Source organism: Marmota marmota, unplaced genomic scaffold, assembly GCF_001458135.2.
Source record: "Marmota marmota marmota unplaced genomic scaffold, marMar, whole genome shotgun sequence".
NCBI classification, from domain to species: domain Eukaryota; kingdom Metazoa; phylum Chordata; class Mammalia; order Rodentia; family Sciuridae; genus Marmota; species Marmota marmota.
In genome coordinates, this window is record NW_025999960.1 from 15,549,747 (window position 1) to 15,562,947 (window position 13,201).

Consider the following 13,201-nt stretch of genomic DNA (forward strand, 5'->3'; position numbering starts at 1 on the left):
GGGATTAGAGCTCAGCTCTACCCCAGACAGTAACTTCTACCCATGCCCTGCCTGCTTTGGGCTAGGCTGCCTGCTTTGTCCCTCTTTTGACCAAGCTTCACAAGGCTTCTCTCTGCCTCCAGTTCTGCTCCCTGCTGTGTCCCTTCAACTCTGGACTGTGCTCCTCTAGGGAGACCAGATGTATGTACCTCCCAGAAGCCACCAGCAGAGAGCACCCTGCAGGCAGTGTGGCAGCTAGGCCATGTGCATTTCCTTTGGGTGGGGAGCAGACAGGTAGAGATTATCCTCCAGCTTAAGGGTGGCAGTATGGGGATGATTTAGTTGGATTGGATCACAAAAGAAAGTTGCAACCAAGTCATGGAAGATGGTGCTGCCTCCCAGGCTGGCTTGTTTTCATTTTTCGCTGTCCCTCCATATTTATATTCTCTTCTTTTAGTAGTGTTCTCTTCCTCTACATCTGTATCTCCTCTCTGCCTCCCTTGCCTGGATTTCCGGAGTCTGGATTGCCCCTGCCTTTCCCTCTGCCATTCCCTTTCTTCCTTCCTATCTCACTTTCCCTATCCCTGGCCTCTCCTTGCTTAGACCTTCCTGGATGAGCTGCACGAGACAGGGCAGCTGCACTCCATGTCCACCTGGATGGAGCTGTACCCAGCTGTCAGCACTGATGTCCGCTTTGCCAACATGCTGGGCCAGCCGGGTAAGGCAGCCAGGCTCCCCCTTCTCTGGTCTGGCTTCCTGCCCTGACGCCTCTGCATTCCCACTCCCTGGTCCTGTCCTCGACCCCACCCCAGGCCTTGGGAAGCTGCCGCCCGCCAGGCCCCCCCTCCCTCCCTCCCTGCAGGCTCTACCCCTCTGGACTTGTTCAAGTTCTATGTGGAAGAGTTGAAGGCACGATTTCATGATGAGAAGAAGATCATTAAGGACATTCTTAAGGTGAGGGGAACCTGGGGTTATGGATGAACACAGGCTATGTGCAAGCCACAGAGTCCCTGCACAGATTCCCTGATGAGTCCCATTTTGCAAGAGTGTAGCAGCTTGTTCAGCAGATATCTACTGTGGTTCTCTACCTTGAATTGGGATATAGTAATGAATAGACATGATTTCTGATCATAGGAACTCATGGTACTAAACAAAGATAGACATGAGAACAGTTATGCAGGGGAGCAGGTGTTATTACAGAGATTAATTGGAAGAATTGTCATTTGAACTGCACTTTTATAAAGGAGTAGAGGAGGGCAGAATGTCCTAGGCATAAAAAGGCATGTGGGTGGAAAGTGTATGGTGAGTTTGAGGAGCAAAAAGTATAGATAATTATAAATTAATAGGCAATAGAAATATGCTTTCTGACCAGCATGGTGGTTTAGAAAAATTTGGAATTCATTATTAACATTTTTAAATTGGAAGATTTAACATAAAAGACAGGCAGCACTGGGCTGGTTTTGTGAGGCATTCTGTGGAATCAGACTGAGATGCCATTGCCTTCTCAGAAAGGACACGTTGTTCTTTGCCTCACTACTCCTTAATGCCTTCTTAATACTGCATTGAGTATCAGCTGCCATGTACCATCCCATGTGCACTGCCACTTTCTTTATACTGAAGAAATAGTGCCCATGTCTGTCACAGTTAGAAAAGGTGGGTAATTATGCAAGTGAAGAGACTCTAATGTTTCAAAAGAAAAAAAGAAAGCATTTTTCCTTTGGAAGTGAAGAACATTCCAGTGCATTTGAGGAGATAGTTCAGTCCAGTCCAGTGGTTAGAAGCAGAACCTGAGGCAGACTGGGCTAACAGTCCAGATTAATCCCTTACTAATATGTGACCTTGACTAGGCCATTTAACCTTTCTGAGCCTTGGTTTCCTTATTTAAAAAATGGTGAGTGTTCGACCAAAGGACACCTAATTACAGGTGAGATTAACTTGGTGTCTGAGTTGAGAAGGACTTAGGAATAAAGTTAATAAAATAGTACCATTGCACATAACCACCTTTTTTTTGTGGGGGGGTGGGTACTGGGGCTTGAACCCAGGGCCTAGCACATGCTAGGTAAGCGCTTTACCACTGAGTACATCCTCAGCCCTATGAAGTTTCTTTGAAGTCCTTTGTTTTACCTTACAAACTCATGCACATGCTGCATTTTAATCCCACATCACCTTCCTATTTAATATGAATTTAATATTTTTAAGTTACTATTAGGTAAGATGTATCATATTGTCCTGTGACTTCCTCTGTTTCTCCGGAACCATATGCCCTGTGTGGAAGTAAAGCCCTGCATGTAAAGTGTCTTGAATGCTAAAATAAGAAATTTGGATTTTTATCTTGTAAGTAATATCATATGGCATCTTGGAAAAGCCATTGGTGATAGTGTGTGGTAGCATCTCCCAGTCTGGAGTGTTTATGTCACTAGGGGAGATATTAGTGGTGGAGACAGTGGTAGAAACCTCAAGTGACAGTGGCAAGTAATTCAGATACTTTTTAAGTTTTAGTCATCCTCTGATTCATCCCCAGGCCTCTTCTCTGATACCAAGGCTACTTGGTACCAAAGTCAGAGCAGTACTAAATGCCAGAGGCTGGGTTAGGAATGAAGGAAGGAGGAATGAAGACAGGGAGACCAGTCAGCTGGCCTTCTCAGGGTCTAGGTTGGTGGTGATCTCCAGGCAAGGCAGTAGGGATGGCACATGAGGAGAATGAGCTGTATGAATCCAGCTGGGCTTGAGCTGCCATAGGCACCTTGAGAAAAGCAAGGGGTGGAGGTTTAGTATCTGGGGATTCTATACTTCTTCCTCTGTTTTTGAATGGAGGAGCTTGCATCTCTTTAATACATTGAGATGCTACATATGATTTTTATTGAAAAAAAAAAAGTTTCTTGTTTGAAAAGTTTAAAAACAGTGTGATAGAGTCACTGAAAAGTGGAATTGCCAGGTTGTTTTATAAACTCGAGGGAAAAGGAGGAGGTGCAGGGATGGGGCCATGAATGATGTCACCATTAGTAAGGAATAAGCAGGAAGAGCAGGATTACAGTAGGAATTCCATTAGGGGAATTATTCTCAAAAGCAACTTGGAGCAAGGAAGAATAAAGCAAATACTGTATTTTAAATAGGATAGTTATATAAACTAATATCCCGATATAGTTAATTTTTTGCCTGGTTAACTTTTAGCCAGAGTGGCTGATACTGACAAGGTTCTGCAGGGCTCCTGCCCTTGCTAAGTTCTGTCTTTCCACAGCACCTGAGAAATAAGCTGTTTTAGATAGCTCCTCTTCCTGTTCCTCCATGGGGGCTACTGCTTTTAGAAGACAAATGAGCTCAGGAGTTTTCTGTGGCCATCCACAGCCAGGTGAACTATGGTGGCCCCTCTCATCTGTAGGATAACACAGGGCCTGGACTTGGAACAGGTAGATAATTGGAGGTAGATGGCTGGGCCTGTGGGAGATCACTAAGAGCTTGGAGGTGAGGAGCATATGCAAGCATATCCCAAGGGAGCATATATCTTAGGATCTGTTGAATTTGAAGTATCTGTGAAATATACAGTCTCGTATGGGTCTGAAAATCAGCGAGAGGTGAAGGATGAGGTTGTCAGGGAAAGTATAAATCAGGTAGTGTGCTGAGAGCCATTGCCAAGTAGGAATGACGCATGGCAATTTCTTTGTCAGCCTACCCAATGTTGCTTAGAGGGAGGACTCTCCATTGTGGAAATGGGCTTGCCTTGGACCCAGGTCATTTGCAGTGACATTGCATGAATGTTTGAGAAAGGTGACCCTGCTCAAGGACCAGGGTGGATCCGGGTTTAGGGAGGATCCTGCTAGATTAGGGTGGGTCCAGGTTTAGGGTGTATCCTGCTGGGAATAGGGAGTATCCTGCTGCCTCAGGCGCCCGCCTGCTCCTGGAGTTCCGTTGAGTTCTCGCGGGATTCAGAGAGTATTTTGGGATGCAGAGCTGAGTGGAGGTGGATTTTCCCCAGAACGTGCGTGTAGAGTGCGGGTGAGAGGTCGGGAATAAAGACTTGCTGTTTGAATCTACAAGGCTGTGAGTGGCTCGTGAAAAAAGGATAAACTGCTATTATTAGGATCGTACACATATAAAAGAGGTGACAAGAGGTAGGTATAGGAGGGACCTAAAGAAGGAGGGTAGTGTTGAAGAAGTAAACAGCAGAAGCACCAAGGACCAGATGAATGAGGACTGAACAGGAACCCTTGAATTTGACTATTACAACATGAGTGACTTGGGAGAGTGTGACCATGAAGCCAGTGGCTTTGGGACAACATGTTTCAGAGTCAAGTAACTCCTGGCTCTTATTGGCTGAGACGTCTGCAAGTTATGTAGTACTTCTGAGCTTCAATTTCCTTTTCTGTAAAAGTAGGGATAATCCATTTGCAAGACCATGAGAATTAAAATAACATTTGTAAAACGTAAATAACATTTGTAAAACATCTTGTCTATAACAGGCTGTCAATGTTTATTCCTTTTCCTTTGTGCTGCATTTTAAGAGATTTTGAAATTAAAGAAAAGCAGGGGTAGTTAAGTGAGAGCAGGATGGAAGGGATGTTACAGGTAAAGTGAGATGTGTGCTTGATGGAAGGAGCCAGTACGGATGATATTGAAGCCTTCACTTCCCTAAGAAAGAGTGAATGTATTTGAGAAGGGTTGGAGAAGTGTGAGCTGAGGAAGTACTTGTAGAGAGAACGAAGAGCAAACCTCCTCCCTCAGCAGGTAGATCAGAGGAAGTTAGAGCTGTGTAGATGTAGAGTGAGAGTAGGGAATATGGCTGTGTCCCTGCTGACTTGAGCCCTAGTGGCCACATCACTTGCGTTGTCTTGGGCCAAATGAATCATTCTAAGCCTCTGTCTCTTTGGGATATGAGGCTGTGGTGATAAGTACAGAGCCTGGCCATGGTGCCAGAAAATGGGGCATGTTTCTAACATTCCTGGGGAGTTGCTCACCTGATGGCCTCCATTTCTGCTAGAAAGACCTGGGGTAATGTTCTTTCCCAGCCATAGGTTCACCTATGAGATCTTGAGCAGGTGCTCTCATTTCTCCTATGTAAAATTATAATGTAATAACCAGGAGGATTAAATGTGTGTGAAGCACTCACAGAGGGTATCTGGTACATAACAGGCATTCAATAACTGGAACCAAAACATAGAGACCAGCAGATGTTGATTGAGAATTCATGAAACTTCCCTGAGCAATAGGAAGATCTAACTGGGACCAGAGCTATAAGCCAAAGGAACAAAGAGCTAATTGTGAGAACTTTAGGCATCACTCAGCAAACACAGAGACATCGCCAGCCCTTTAGCTCCATGTGACAACCAGACCAGGGATAGGCATGGAAGCTTGTCAGATGATGACTTAAAACAGTGTGGTTTCTGAAGTGTGGCACAGTTGTGTGGATCCTCTTGAGGATGGGCTTTTTGAACATCCTCTGGTCTGATTCCTATGCCTGTCAGCCTTAGGCCTCAGGCCTGTGGTGCCCCCTGCTTCATGTGTTGCTGTGCCTACAGGACCGGGGCTTCTGCGTGGAGGTGAACACAGCGTTTGAAGACTTCGCCCACGTCATAAGCTTTGACAAGAGGGCTGCTGCGCTGGACGCAGGCAACATCAAGCTGACCTTCAATAGTGTGAGGGGCAGGGTGGGGTGGGTCTTGGATTTTTTTTACTCATCCCATTGTCTTACTCCTTCCCTTTTCACTCTTGTCCTACTGACTGTCCTGGGTTCAGGGGATCATGACAGAAGGCCAGACCCCAACTTTCTACCTCTTAAGATATGCCTGAGTGGGCCCTGGGCACTCACCCTTCTGGGTGACCTTGTTCTGCATCTCTGTCTTCAGCTGCTGGAGAAGGCAGAGGCACGGGAGAGGGAGCGGGAAAAGGAGGAGGCACGAAGGATGCGGCGCAGAGAAGCTGCCTTTCGAAGCATGCTGAGGCAGGCCGTGCCTGCTCTGGAGCTGGGCACTGCGTGGGAAGAGGTCAGGAGCGCAGCCTGGCCCCAGTCACCCCTCAAGCCTGAGGGCAGCGGAGTTTCTCCACCACTGAGGGCCCACCCCAGTCACAGCACAGCCCTGGGCCGGCTCCAGTTCCCTTCCTTCCTCTGCCCCCGCCCTGCCCTATGGAGGTGTTCAAGCCCGGCTGGGTGGAGCCTGGTCTGATCAGCAGTGCTCTCCCCGTTCAAGGTCCGAGAGCGCTTTGTGTGCGACTCAGCCTTTGAGCAGATCACCCTAGAGTCGGAAAGGATCCGGCTCTTCCGGGAGTTCCTGCAGGTGCTGGAGGTGAGTCAGGTTCTTACCCTTTGGATCTGTCATAAGTGCTTGAATTCCCTAGGCCTGTTCATCAGAGACCTCAGTGGCCTCGCATCCTATCCTAGGTCTCTCCTTTCCCTGGACAGCTAAGGATGGAGAAGCCTAAGGGAGACCTGGGATAGGCAAAAGGCCCTAACCTAAGACAGGGAGGCATAGTCCTCACCTTTCTTCCTCTGCTTCTAGCAGACTGAATGCCAGCACCTCCACACCAAAGGCCGAAAGCATGGCAGGAAGGGCAAGAAACACCATCACAAGCGTTCCCACTCACCCTCTGTGAGTTGGCAGGTAGAGGGATGTGGGGGTGAGGCTGGATTGTTTTGGGGGTACTCGACACTTCTTGTTTTTCCCTATGTCACCTCCATTGGAAGGAAATTTGAGGATTCTTTTTGGAATCCTGGATCCTCTTCTCTATCCCCAATTCACAGACAAGAGCTCTAGAGGCCAGAGAACCTCTGCATTAACCCATATCTGTTTATGTGCCCAGGGCTCCGAGTCGGAAGAGGAGGAGCTGCCCCCACCATCCCTCCGGCCCCCCAAGCGGAGGAGGCGAAACCTCTCAGAGTCTGCCTCTGATCCCTCATCCTCACTTGATTCACTTGAAAGTGGGGGTGTTGCCCTTGGAGGACGGGGCTCCCCATCCTCCCACCTTCTTCTTGGATCAGGTAAGCAGATGCTGGAAGATGGAGAACTGTGGATGATGATTAAGAGGAGGAACTCAGCAAGCTCTAGCACCCTTGAGGGTGGAGTGGATTAGGAGGGCTGATCTGTGAGGATGGGAAGAACTTCCTGTTCCTGCCTAGACAGGAAACCAGGAGAAGGAAGGAAAACTAGATTCAACCTTTCTCAAACCACAAGGCCCAGGTCTACAAAGAATGAACATAGAGGGCTGTGGCAGAAAAGAGACTGAGCTCTCCTTTTTCCCTATGGGAGTTAGTAGGAATTTTTTATCTCCAGATCATGGCCTTCGGAAAGCCAAGAAACCAAAAAAGAAAACTAAAAAGAGAAGACACAAGTCGGTGAGTAGAGAAGGAACTCTGCTTAAGACCTTGCTATTTTGTGGGATCTGTTCCACCTACCTCCCAGCTGTCCACAGAAGCTGAGGAGTTGGGCTCTGGACTTTTACAGAACAGCCCTGAGAGTGAGACAGACCCCGAGGAGAAAGCTGGCAAGGAGAGTGAAGAGAAAGAACAAGAACAAGACAAGGATAGGGACCTTCGGCAGGCAGAGCTCCCTAATCGCTCCCCAGGCTTTGGAGTCAAGAAGGAGAAGGTGAGAGGCAGAGGCAGGGGCCCAGCCCCAGCCAGGCAGCACTCTGTCCAGGGGGCTTGGGTGAGCCATGCCTCTGCTCCAACAGACAGGCTGGGACACGTCAGAAAGCGAGCTGAGTGAGGGGGAGCTAGAGAGGCGGCGGCGGACACTCCTACAGCAGCTGGATGACCACCAGTGACCTGATAAGCTGCTCTCTGCCTCGGGCCTGCTTGAGGTGGTGGCTTCTTGGCCACCCTTACCATATGCCTCAGACTCCTTCGTCTGGTCGGTGTCCACTTTTCCTAAAGTAACTCCACCCTCAGTACACCACTGTTGGCACCTGTCAAGGTTGCTCTTGGTGTTCAAGGGTTCCCCACTTCCCGGACAACTAGTGCAGTCCTTGCCCACAGCCCCAGGCCATGTTGAAGGGGGGGCGGGTGATACCAGTAGATCAAGTATGAGTAATGGGGTCTCCAGGGAAGAGACAGGCTGGTGGACACAGCCTGGGTGGCATAGGGCTGAGTTCTTACCCTCTAGCATCAGTGCCTGCCCAGGGGCTTCACCACTGCTTTCTCCAGGGACCTGATGTATGTGTGTTTTGTTTTTGTTTTTTAAATAACAATATTTATAACATGGCTGGTGACTTTTGTCCTCTCCATGTGCTACTTGGGCAGGCTGGGAACTGGATTGGTGTACACATGTCCAGCAGAGGGCACTAGTGTCTCACACAGGCCTGCTTCCCTTTGTGTGGTCAGAAACCACCCAGCCTCCTTCCGGCAGGCTTCTGTGCTCCTTTCCCCAGACTTTTTAATTCAGCAGCCATCCTGGCTCCCCGAAGCTCAGAAAGAGGAGACAGCCTGGTGCTTCAAGCTTTTGTTAAGAGAAGGAAGGACTAGGGTTTATGTACAAGAGAGAAGGGAAATGGTACATGTACAAAAAGAGGTGGCCCCTGATTCTCTTCCAGGGACTGAGAAGAAACTGGCAGGGAACTGAGCAGATAGTCTGCAGAGACCACCATGCTTCCTACCCCCCACCAAAAAACCACCTAGCTGAGAAAAGGAGGTGAGGAGGTTGTTGGCATGCCCTTTCTCTAGAGGTCTTAGTGTAGACAACCCTGCTCTTCAGGCCACTGCAGCAAGAACAGCATATGACTTGAATGGGCCAAGGAGAAGGACAGTAGGCCTGGCATCACTCCTCTACACTTATCATGAGGGTGCAGCTGGGTGGGTCCAAGTGCAAAAGGGCCTTGCTCCTCATAAGAGATGATCTGAGATTGGCAGGGTTCCAGGATGCCTGTATACTGCTAGACTAGTGCTGACCATGGAACTGTGAAAAGAAAGGGGAAAAAAGCAGGGAGACTAGCTTTTCTCCTCTCGTCACTGGGCTCTAGCAGGGGAGAGCGGCCTAGGTGCCCCCTGTATAGGGTAAAGCTGGAAATGGGTTTTCCTAGCTTTGAGCTAACCCCTTGATGACCCTTCAAGGAATGAAATTGAAGACCACAGGGGCAAAAGTACAGTACTGGAGGCACTAGAGAAGTGCCAGGCCTGTAATAGGCCTAGTGCCCACAATGGCATAGGTAAGATCCAGCCCGAGTGCTAGGGGTGGCACAGCTGAGAGCAGCATAACCTTCTGCCAGACCCTTGGCTTCAGGTCCACTGGCGGAACTTTGCAGGACTGAAGTGCTTCTGCCTCCAAGAGGGTCTCAGTGGGGGCCTGGAGCCCGAGGGGGGCCACTGGGTGGTGCAGCACTCCGCGCTTGGTGGCGAACAACAATGGGTTGGCGGTGGAGGCCTATAGGGAAGACAAAGGAGCTTATCAACAGGCAGGACAGCATCTTCAGGAGCACCCACAGCAGGATAGGGAGGAACCAGCCGTGAAGTGGACCATGGAATTTGAAGCGAGGCTTTAAGGCCAGCTAGGGAAAATGCTGGGACTCTGACCTTTGAAAAAAATCAGGTGGGGAGACTAGAGGCCACTAGGCAGAAACAAAGTAGACTTAAGCAGAGCCAGAAACTGGGAAGAGACCCTTCGAATGTCAGGAAGCAGACATGAGGGGGCATCTAACTGCCCCTGGGCAGCATCTACTACCAGAGCTCTTGTGATGAGGGAACTGTAGAGAAGAGATGGACCAAGATGCCCTGGACCCAGAAATGTAACCTCAGCGTCAGCAATCAAAACCATAAGCCTATGGTCCTGCCTACTCTGGCACAGCTCCCACACCTGGCCCTTGGGTCTTAGTTCTTAGAAGCCAGGACAGCATTAGTGAGAGGGAGTCTACTTCTGTGTGGGCAAATGCAGAGGATAAGCCATGCTTCTGGCATCGTGGGGCATGCAAGAAGTATGTGTTCCCATACTAAGAGGCAGCTAGGAAATGTTTCCAGAGCATGCAAGGGAGTGCCTATGGGCTCCAGCAGTCCAGGGAGGTGGGCATGCAGAAGGGGCAGCTGTGGTGCCCAATACCTGTCAGGGGCCTCAGCCTTGGGGGTTAACAGTTTGACTCATCATGGTGGGCTGCGTCACAGAAGAAGCGTGAGCCCCGCTTGGCAGTACGAGCCGTGAAAGGGACACTCTTCAACACTGGCCCAGGAGAGAGACACAGTGGTCAGGCCTCATTGGTGGGCAGTGGGGCGGGGGTGGATCTGGATAGGTTGGGCTCTGGGATCTGGATCCAACACCAGGCCCCAAAGGAGGACAGAAGGACCCCACCTGTGATGATGTCCTCAATGGTACCATCTTTTCCCTCATAAACTGGTCGGTGCTCCTTAGCCTGGCGTCGCCTCAACTCTGCAATTAGCTCCTGCTGTTGCCATTTGTTCCGCTGGGATGGGGTCTATGGCCAAGCATTTGAAAGGGGAAGGAAGTCATCAGTAACCTGACAAGGGGCTGGCTCCTGTCCCAAGATGCTCCTGGCTTATGTGCTACTGGGAATCCCCCTCCCAGAGTCCAGCTCCTTATCCCTCTGGATTCTAGCCTCAATCCTTGTAGCAGTTTCCCATCTTCTCTCTAGCTCTACTTCCCTCTCAGTCCCCAGTTCTTTGCCCCAGTTCTTGGTCCCACGCACCTTGGCATCCAGCTTCTTGGCTTCCTGAGCCAGCTGTTTCTCCCGCATTACCTCCTCCTGCTTCTTGCGGGCTTCATTCTCTTGTTCTGCTTCCTACAGAGAACCAAGGTGGACAGTGAGGCTTACGGGCTAGGAGGGGAGGAGCTGACACTGAGAGTGGAGAGTAGGTGGCAGTGGGACCAGTGAACCCCAGGTGGCCACCCTCTGGAGGGGCACTTCCTGTTCCAAACAATGACAGGAAGAACCTGGGCCCCCACCCTGCCACACCAGTTCAGCTATGAGGCCTCTTGCCAGCTTCCATTGCTCCCTTCCCAGGACCCAGAGGAGGAGTTGGAAAAAGCCAAGACTTGAAGCCTGAGCTCTCTCTCCCTCAACCCTTTTTAAAAGAGGGGTTACTCACTGTCAAACCTCTCTTTAAAAACCCCTCTTCAGCTTACCTTGTAAGAACGAATGAATCGGACAAATACTGGAAAAAATACAGAAGGAGGTGTGGTCTTGGGACTCTCTCCAAAGTAGCGCACAACTGCATTGTAGGCCTCCTAGGGAAAGGGATTGGCAGAAGGGTCAGCCTGGCAGGAAGAAGCCCAGGAACAGGTGGCCCACAGAAAGCAGAGCACAGGGTCAAAGGAAGGAAAATCAACCACTCAAGCCAAGGTAAACTAGAGAGAATTGGGGGTCCTTGAGGGCCCCAAGTGCCCATGTCTCCAGAGATGGCTGTCTGCCACCCCCAAAGCCCTCTCTCTCTGACATAGAAGGCCTGCTGTTGGTGTTATGTAAAAGAACCAGCTAGGCTTACCTAGACAGCCTGGGTTGCTCCTGCCCACTCCATCTCTTGCTCACCTCTGCTGTCTTGGCGTCACGCTGGAGCTTATCCAGTTTGCCTTCATTGGTGCTGAGGAAGCTCCGAAGGACACTATTGTCATGAATGCTGCATTCTCGCCGAATCAGCTCCATGCCCCGGCCCAGCTCCTTCACATCTAGCAGCACATTCTCCAGGGACACTGTAGTAGTCAGAGGCCTTGCTGAGGGCGACCTATGGCCTGGGATATGCATTGCCCAGCCCAGCTACAGCAAACACCCTCTCCCTTGGCACAGCTCACTAAGGTTCTCACCCAGGTGTGGACATGAAGAAGGAAGTGCACACCAGAGAGCTGGGCTCTCGGGTAGAGCAACTCCAGAGAACAAGGTAGCAAAGGGAGGCAAGCTACAGTTGTTGCTGGTCTCCAAAGTGGAGCTGACTTCTTGCCCAGCTTCTATGAACTGGCACAAATAACAGCTACTTTATGTCTCTGGAGGGCTTCATGGTTTTTCTAATACTGCATGCACCATAGAGAAATGTCAGTAAGTCTCTGAACCAACTTAAGGAAGTTGGGAGGAAAGAGTCAACTCCCCTTCCTGTTCCTGCTCCTACTGCACCTAACTGGGAAGGCTAGGCCAGGCCTGATGCCTATAGAGGAAGGCCCACTCTGGGATGGCCTGCGCTCATGGCTCTAGCGGAAAGCTTTGAAGTGGTCAGAAAGTTAACAAAAAAAACTAGAAATAAATGGACCAAGAGTTCTCTTTCCTCATAGCTTCCTGGGATTGTCCTAGGCTGAACATAAGGACTGGCCTACCCTGCCAAACTCGCCTCACCTGCTGCAGCCTTCTCCACAAAGTGCAGCTCATGCCAAAAGTTAGTTAGGTCTGGGTATTTCTCCTTCACTGTCAAGGCGATGAAATGCAGCAGAGTCATCTTCCGGTCAGTGGACTTAGTGTCCAGTAGCTGGAAGGGAGGGAGAGGCAGTGCCAGACAGCTAAAAACAGGCTCCACCACCACTGTACCCTGCCCATGCTACCCACCACTTTCTTACCAGATCTAGGCTCTGGAGCTTGAAGCCATACACAGCTCCTCGCTTGCTGCTATTCATGTAGTTTCCCAATGCAAGTATGATCTGTTCAGCAGATGTGTGGGAAGCAGGTCAGGTCATGCCCTAAGGCTCCCTCTCTATAGCCCCCAGGGCCAACACCCCATTCACCCCTCTTCCCACCTCCAGCATCTGCTTCAGCTTCTGTGAAGACTTGACGGAGGCAGAGGCTGCAATTATGGCATTGAGTTGCTGGAAAATGAGATGAATACTTGCGTCATTCCAGGCTTGGGTAATGGTGTGGAGTTAAAGTCAGGGAAGAGCTAGGAGGAGGAGCAGGGCAGGGGAAGTGCTCAACAGAAAGAGATGGAGCAGCAGCAGCAGAGGATAACTATTTGGATGAGGGCTATACCGGTGTGAGCATCTGCAGGTTGTCCTGGAAGTTGCCCAGAAAGGCCATGCCAGCCATTCGCTGGGTCAGCCGCTCCACCTTGCTGAAGAGCAACATGAAGCGGTCCTCAGCTGCCAGCTCCTCTAGAGGCTGCCGCTCACGCTCGTATTGCCGCAGTAGCTTCACCTCAGCCTCCGTGGGCAGGAAGCGCATCAGGCACTCCACAAAATCCACAGGTAGTGTCTGTAGGTCATATCTGTGTAGGAGGGAGGATCACAGGATCATTTGTATATGTCTTTCCTCCAGGAGGAATGGGGGTGAGGACTGCATGAGACGAAGCTAGAGGCAGAGCACCATCACAGTGGCACCA

General features: G+C 50.2%; 2 protein-coding genes across 27 annotated transcripts in view; one reads left to right on the forward strand and one right to left on the reverse strand.

Annotated features, from left to right (window-relative positions):
* Positions 1 to 13,201, forward strand: part of Prpf40b (pre-mRNA processing factor 40 homolog B) — a 108,083-nt gene that overhangs the window by 67,321 nt on the left and 27,561 nt on the right. For 4 of the 20 annotated variants that reach the window (XM_048802676.1, XM_048802677.1, XM_048802674.1 and 1 more), the window contains 8 exons: positions 583 to 697; positions 842 to 933; positions 5,493 to 5,957; positions 6,162 to 6,257; positions 6,471 to 6,560; positions 6,772 to 6,949; positions 7,242 to 7,303; positions 7,413 to 8,170. In XM_048802676.1, the coding sequence (XP_048658633.1) occupies positions 583 to 697; positions 842 to 933; positions 5,493 to 5,957; positions 6,162 to 6,257; positions 6,471 to 6,560; positions 6,772 to 6,949; positions 7,242 to 7,303; positions 7,413 to 7,676 (1,362 nt within the window). In that variant the 3' untranslated portion in view covers positions 7,677 to 8,170. Of the gene's footprint in view, positions 1 to 582; positions 698 to 841; positions 934 to 5,492; positions 5,958 to 6,161; positions 6,258 to 6,470; positions 6,561 to 6,771; positions 6,950 to 7,241; positions 7,304 to 7,412; positions 8,171 to 8,499; positions 8,598 to 13,201 lie in introns of those variants that run through there. The other 16 variants (XM_015493325.2, XM_048802682.1, XM_015493324.2 and 13 more) reach the window with 8 other exon arrangements.
* Fmnl3 (formin like 3) overlaps positions 1 to 13,201 on the reverse strand; it is a 69,656-nt gene that overhangs the window by 5,863 nt on the left and 50,592 nt on the right. For 4 of the 7 annotated variants that reach the window (XM_015493320.2, XM_015493319.2, XM_015493317.1 and 1 more), the window contains 10 exons: positions 12,853 to 13,087; positions 12,624 to 12,692; positions 12,447 to 12,527; positions 12,229 to 12,358; positions 11,437 to 11,597; positions 11,034 to 11,135; positions 10,597 to 10,689; positions 10,242 to 10,365; positions 9,996 to 10,112; positions 8,394 to 9,326 (listed from right to left, as the gene is read on the reverse strand). In XM_015493320.2, coding sequence (XP_015348806.1) covers positions 10,021 to 10,112; positions 10,242 to 10,365; positions 10,597 to 10,689; positions 11,034 to 11,135; positions 11,437 to 11,597; positions 12,229 to 12,358; positions 12,447 to 12,527; positions 12,624 to 12,692; positions 12,853 to 13,087 — 1,087 coding nt within the window. In that variant the 3' untranslated portion in view covers positions 8,394 to 9,326; positions 9,996 to 10,020. Of the gene's footprint in view, positions 1 to 8,393; positions 9,327 to 9,995; positions 10,113 to 10,241; positions 10,366 to 10,596; positions 10,690 to 11,018; positions 11,136 to 11,436; positions 11,598 to 12,228; positions 12,359 to 12,446; positions 12,528 to 12,623; positions 12,693 to 12,852; positions 13,088 to 13,201 lie in introns of those variants that run through there. The other 3 variants (XM_015493322.2, XM_015493318.2, XM_048802668.1) reach the window with 2 other exon arrangements.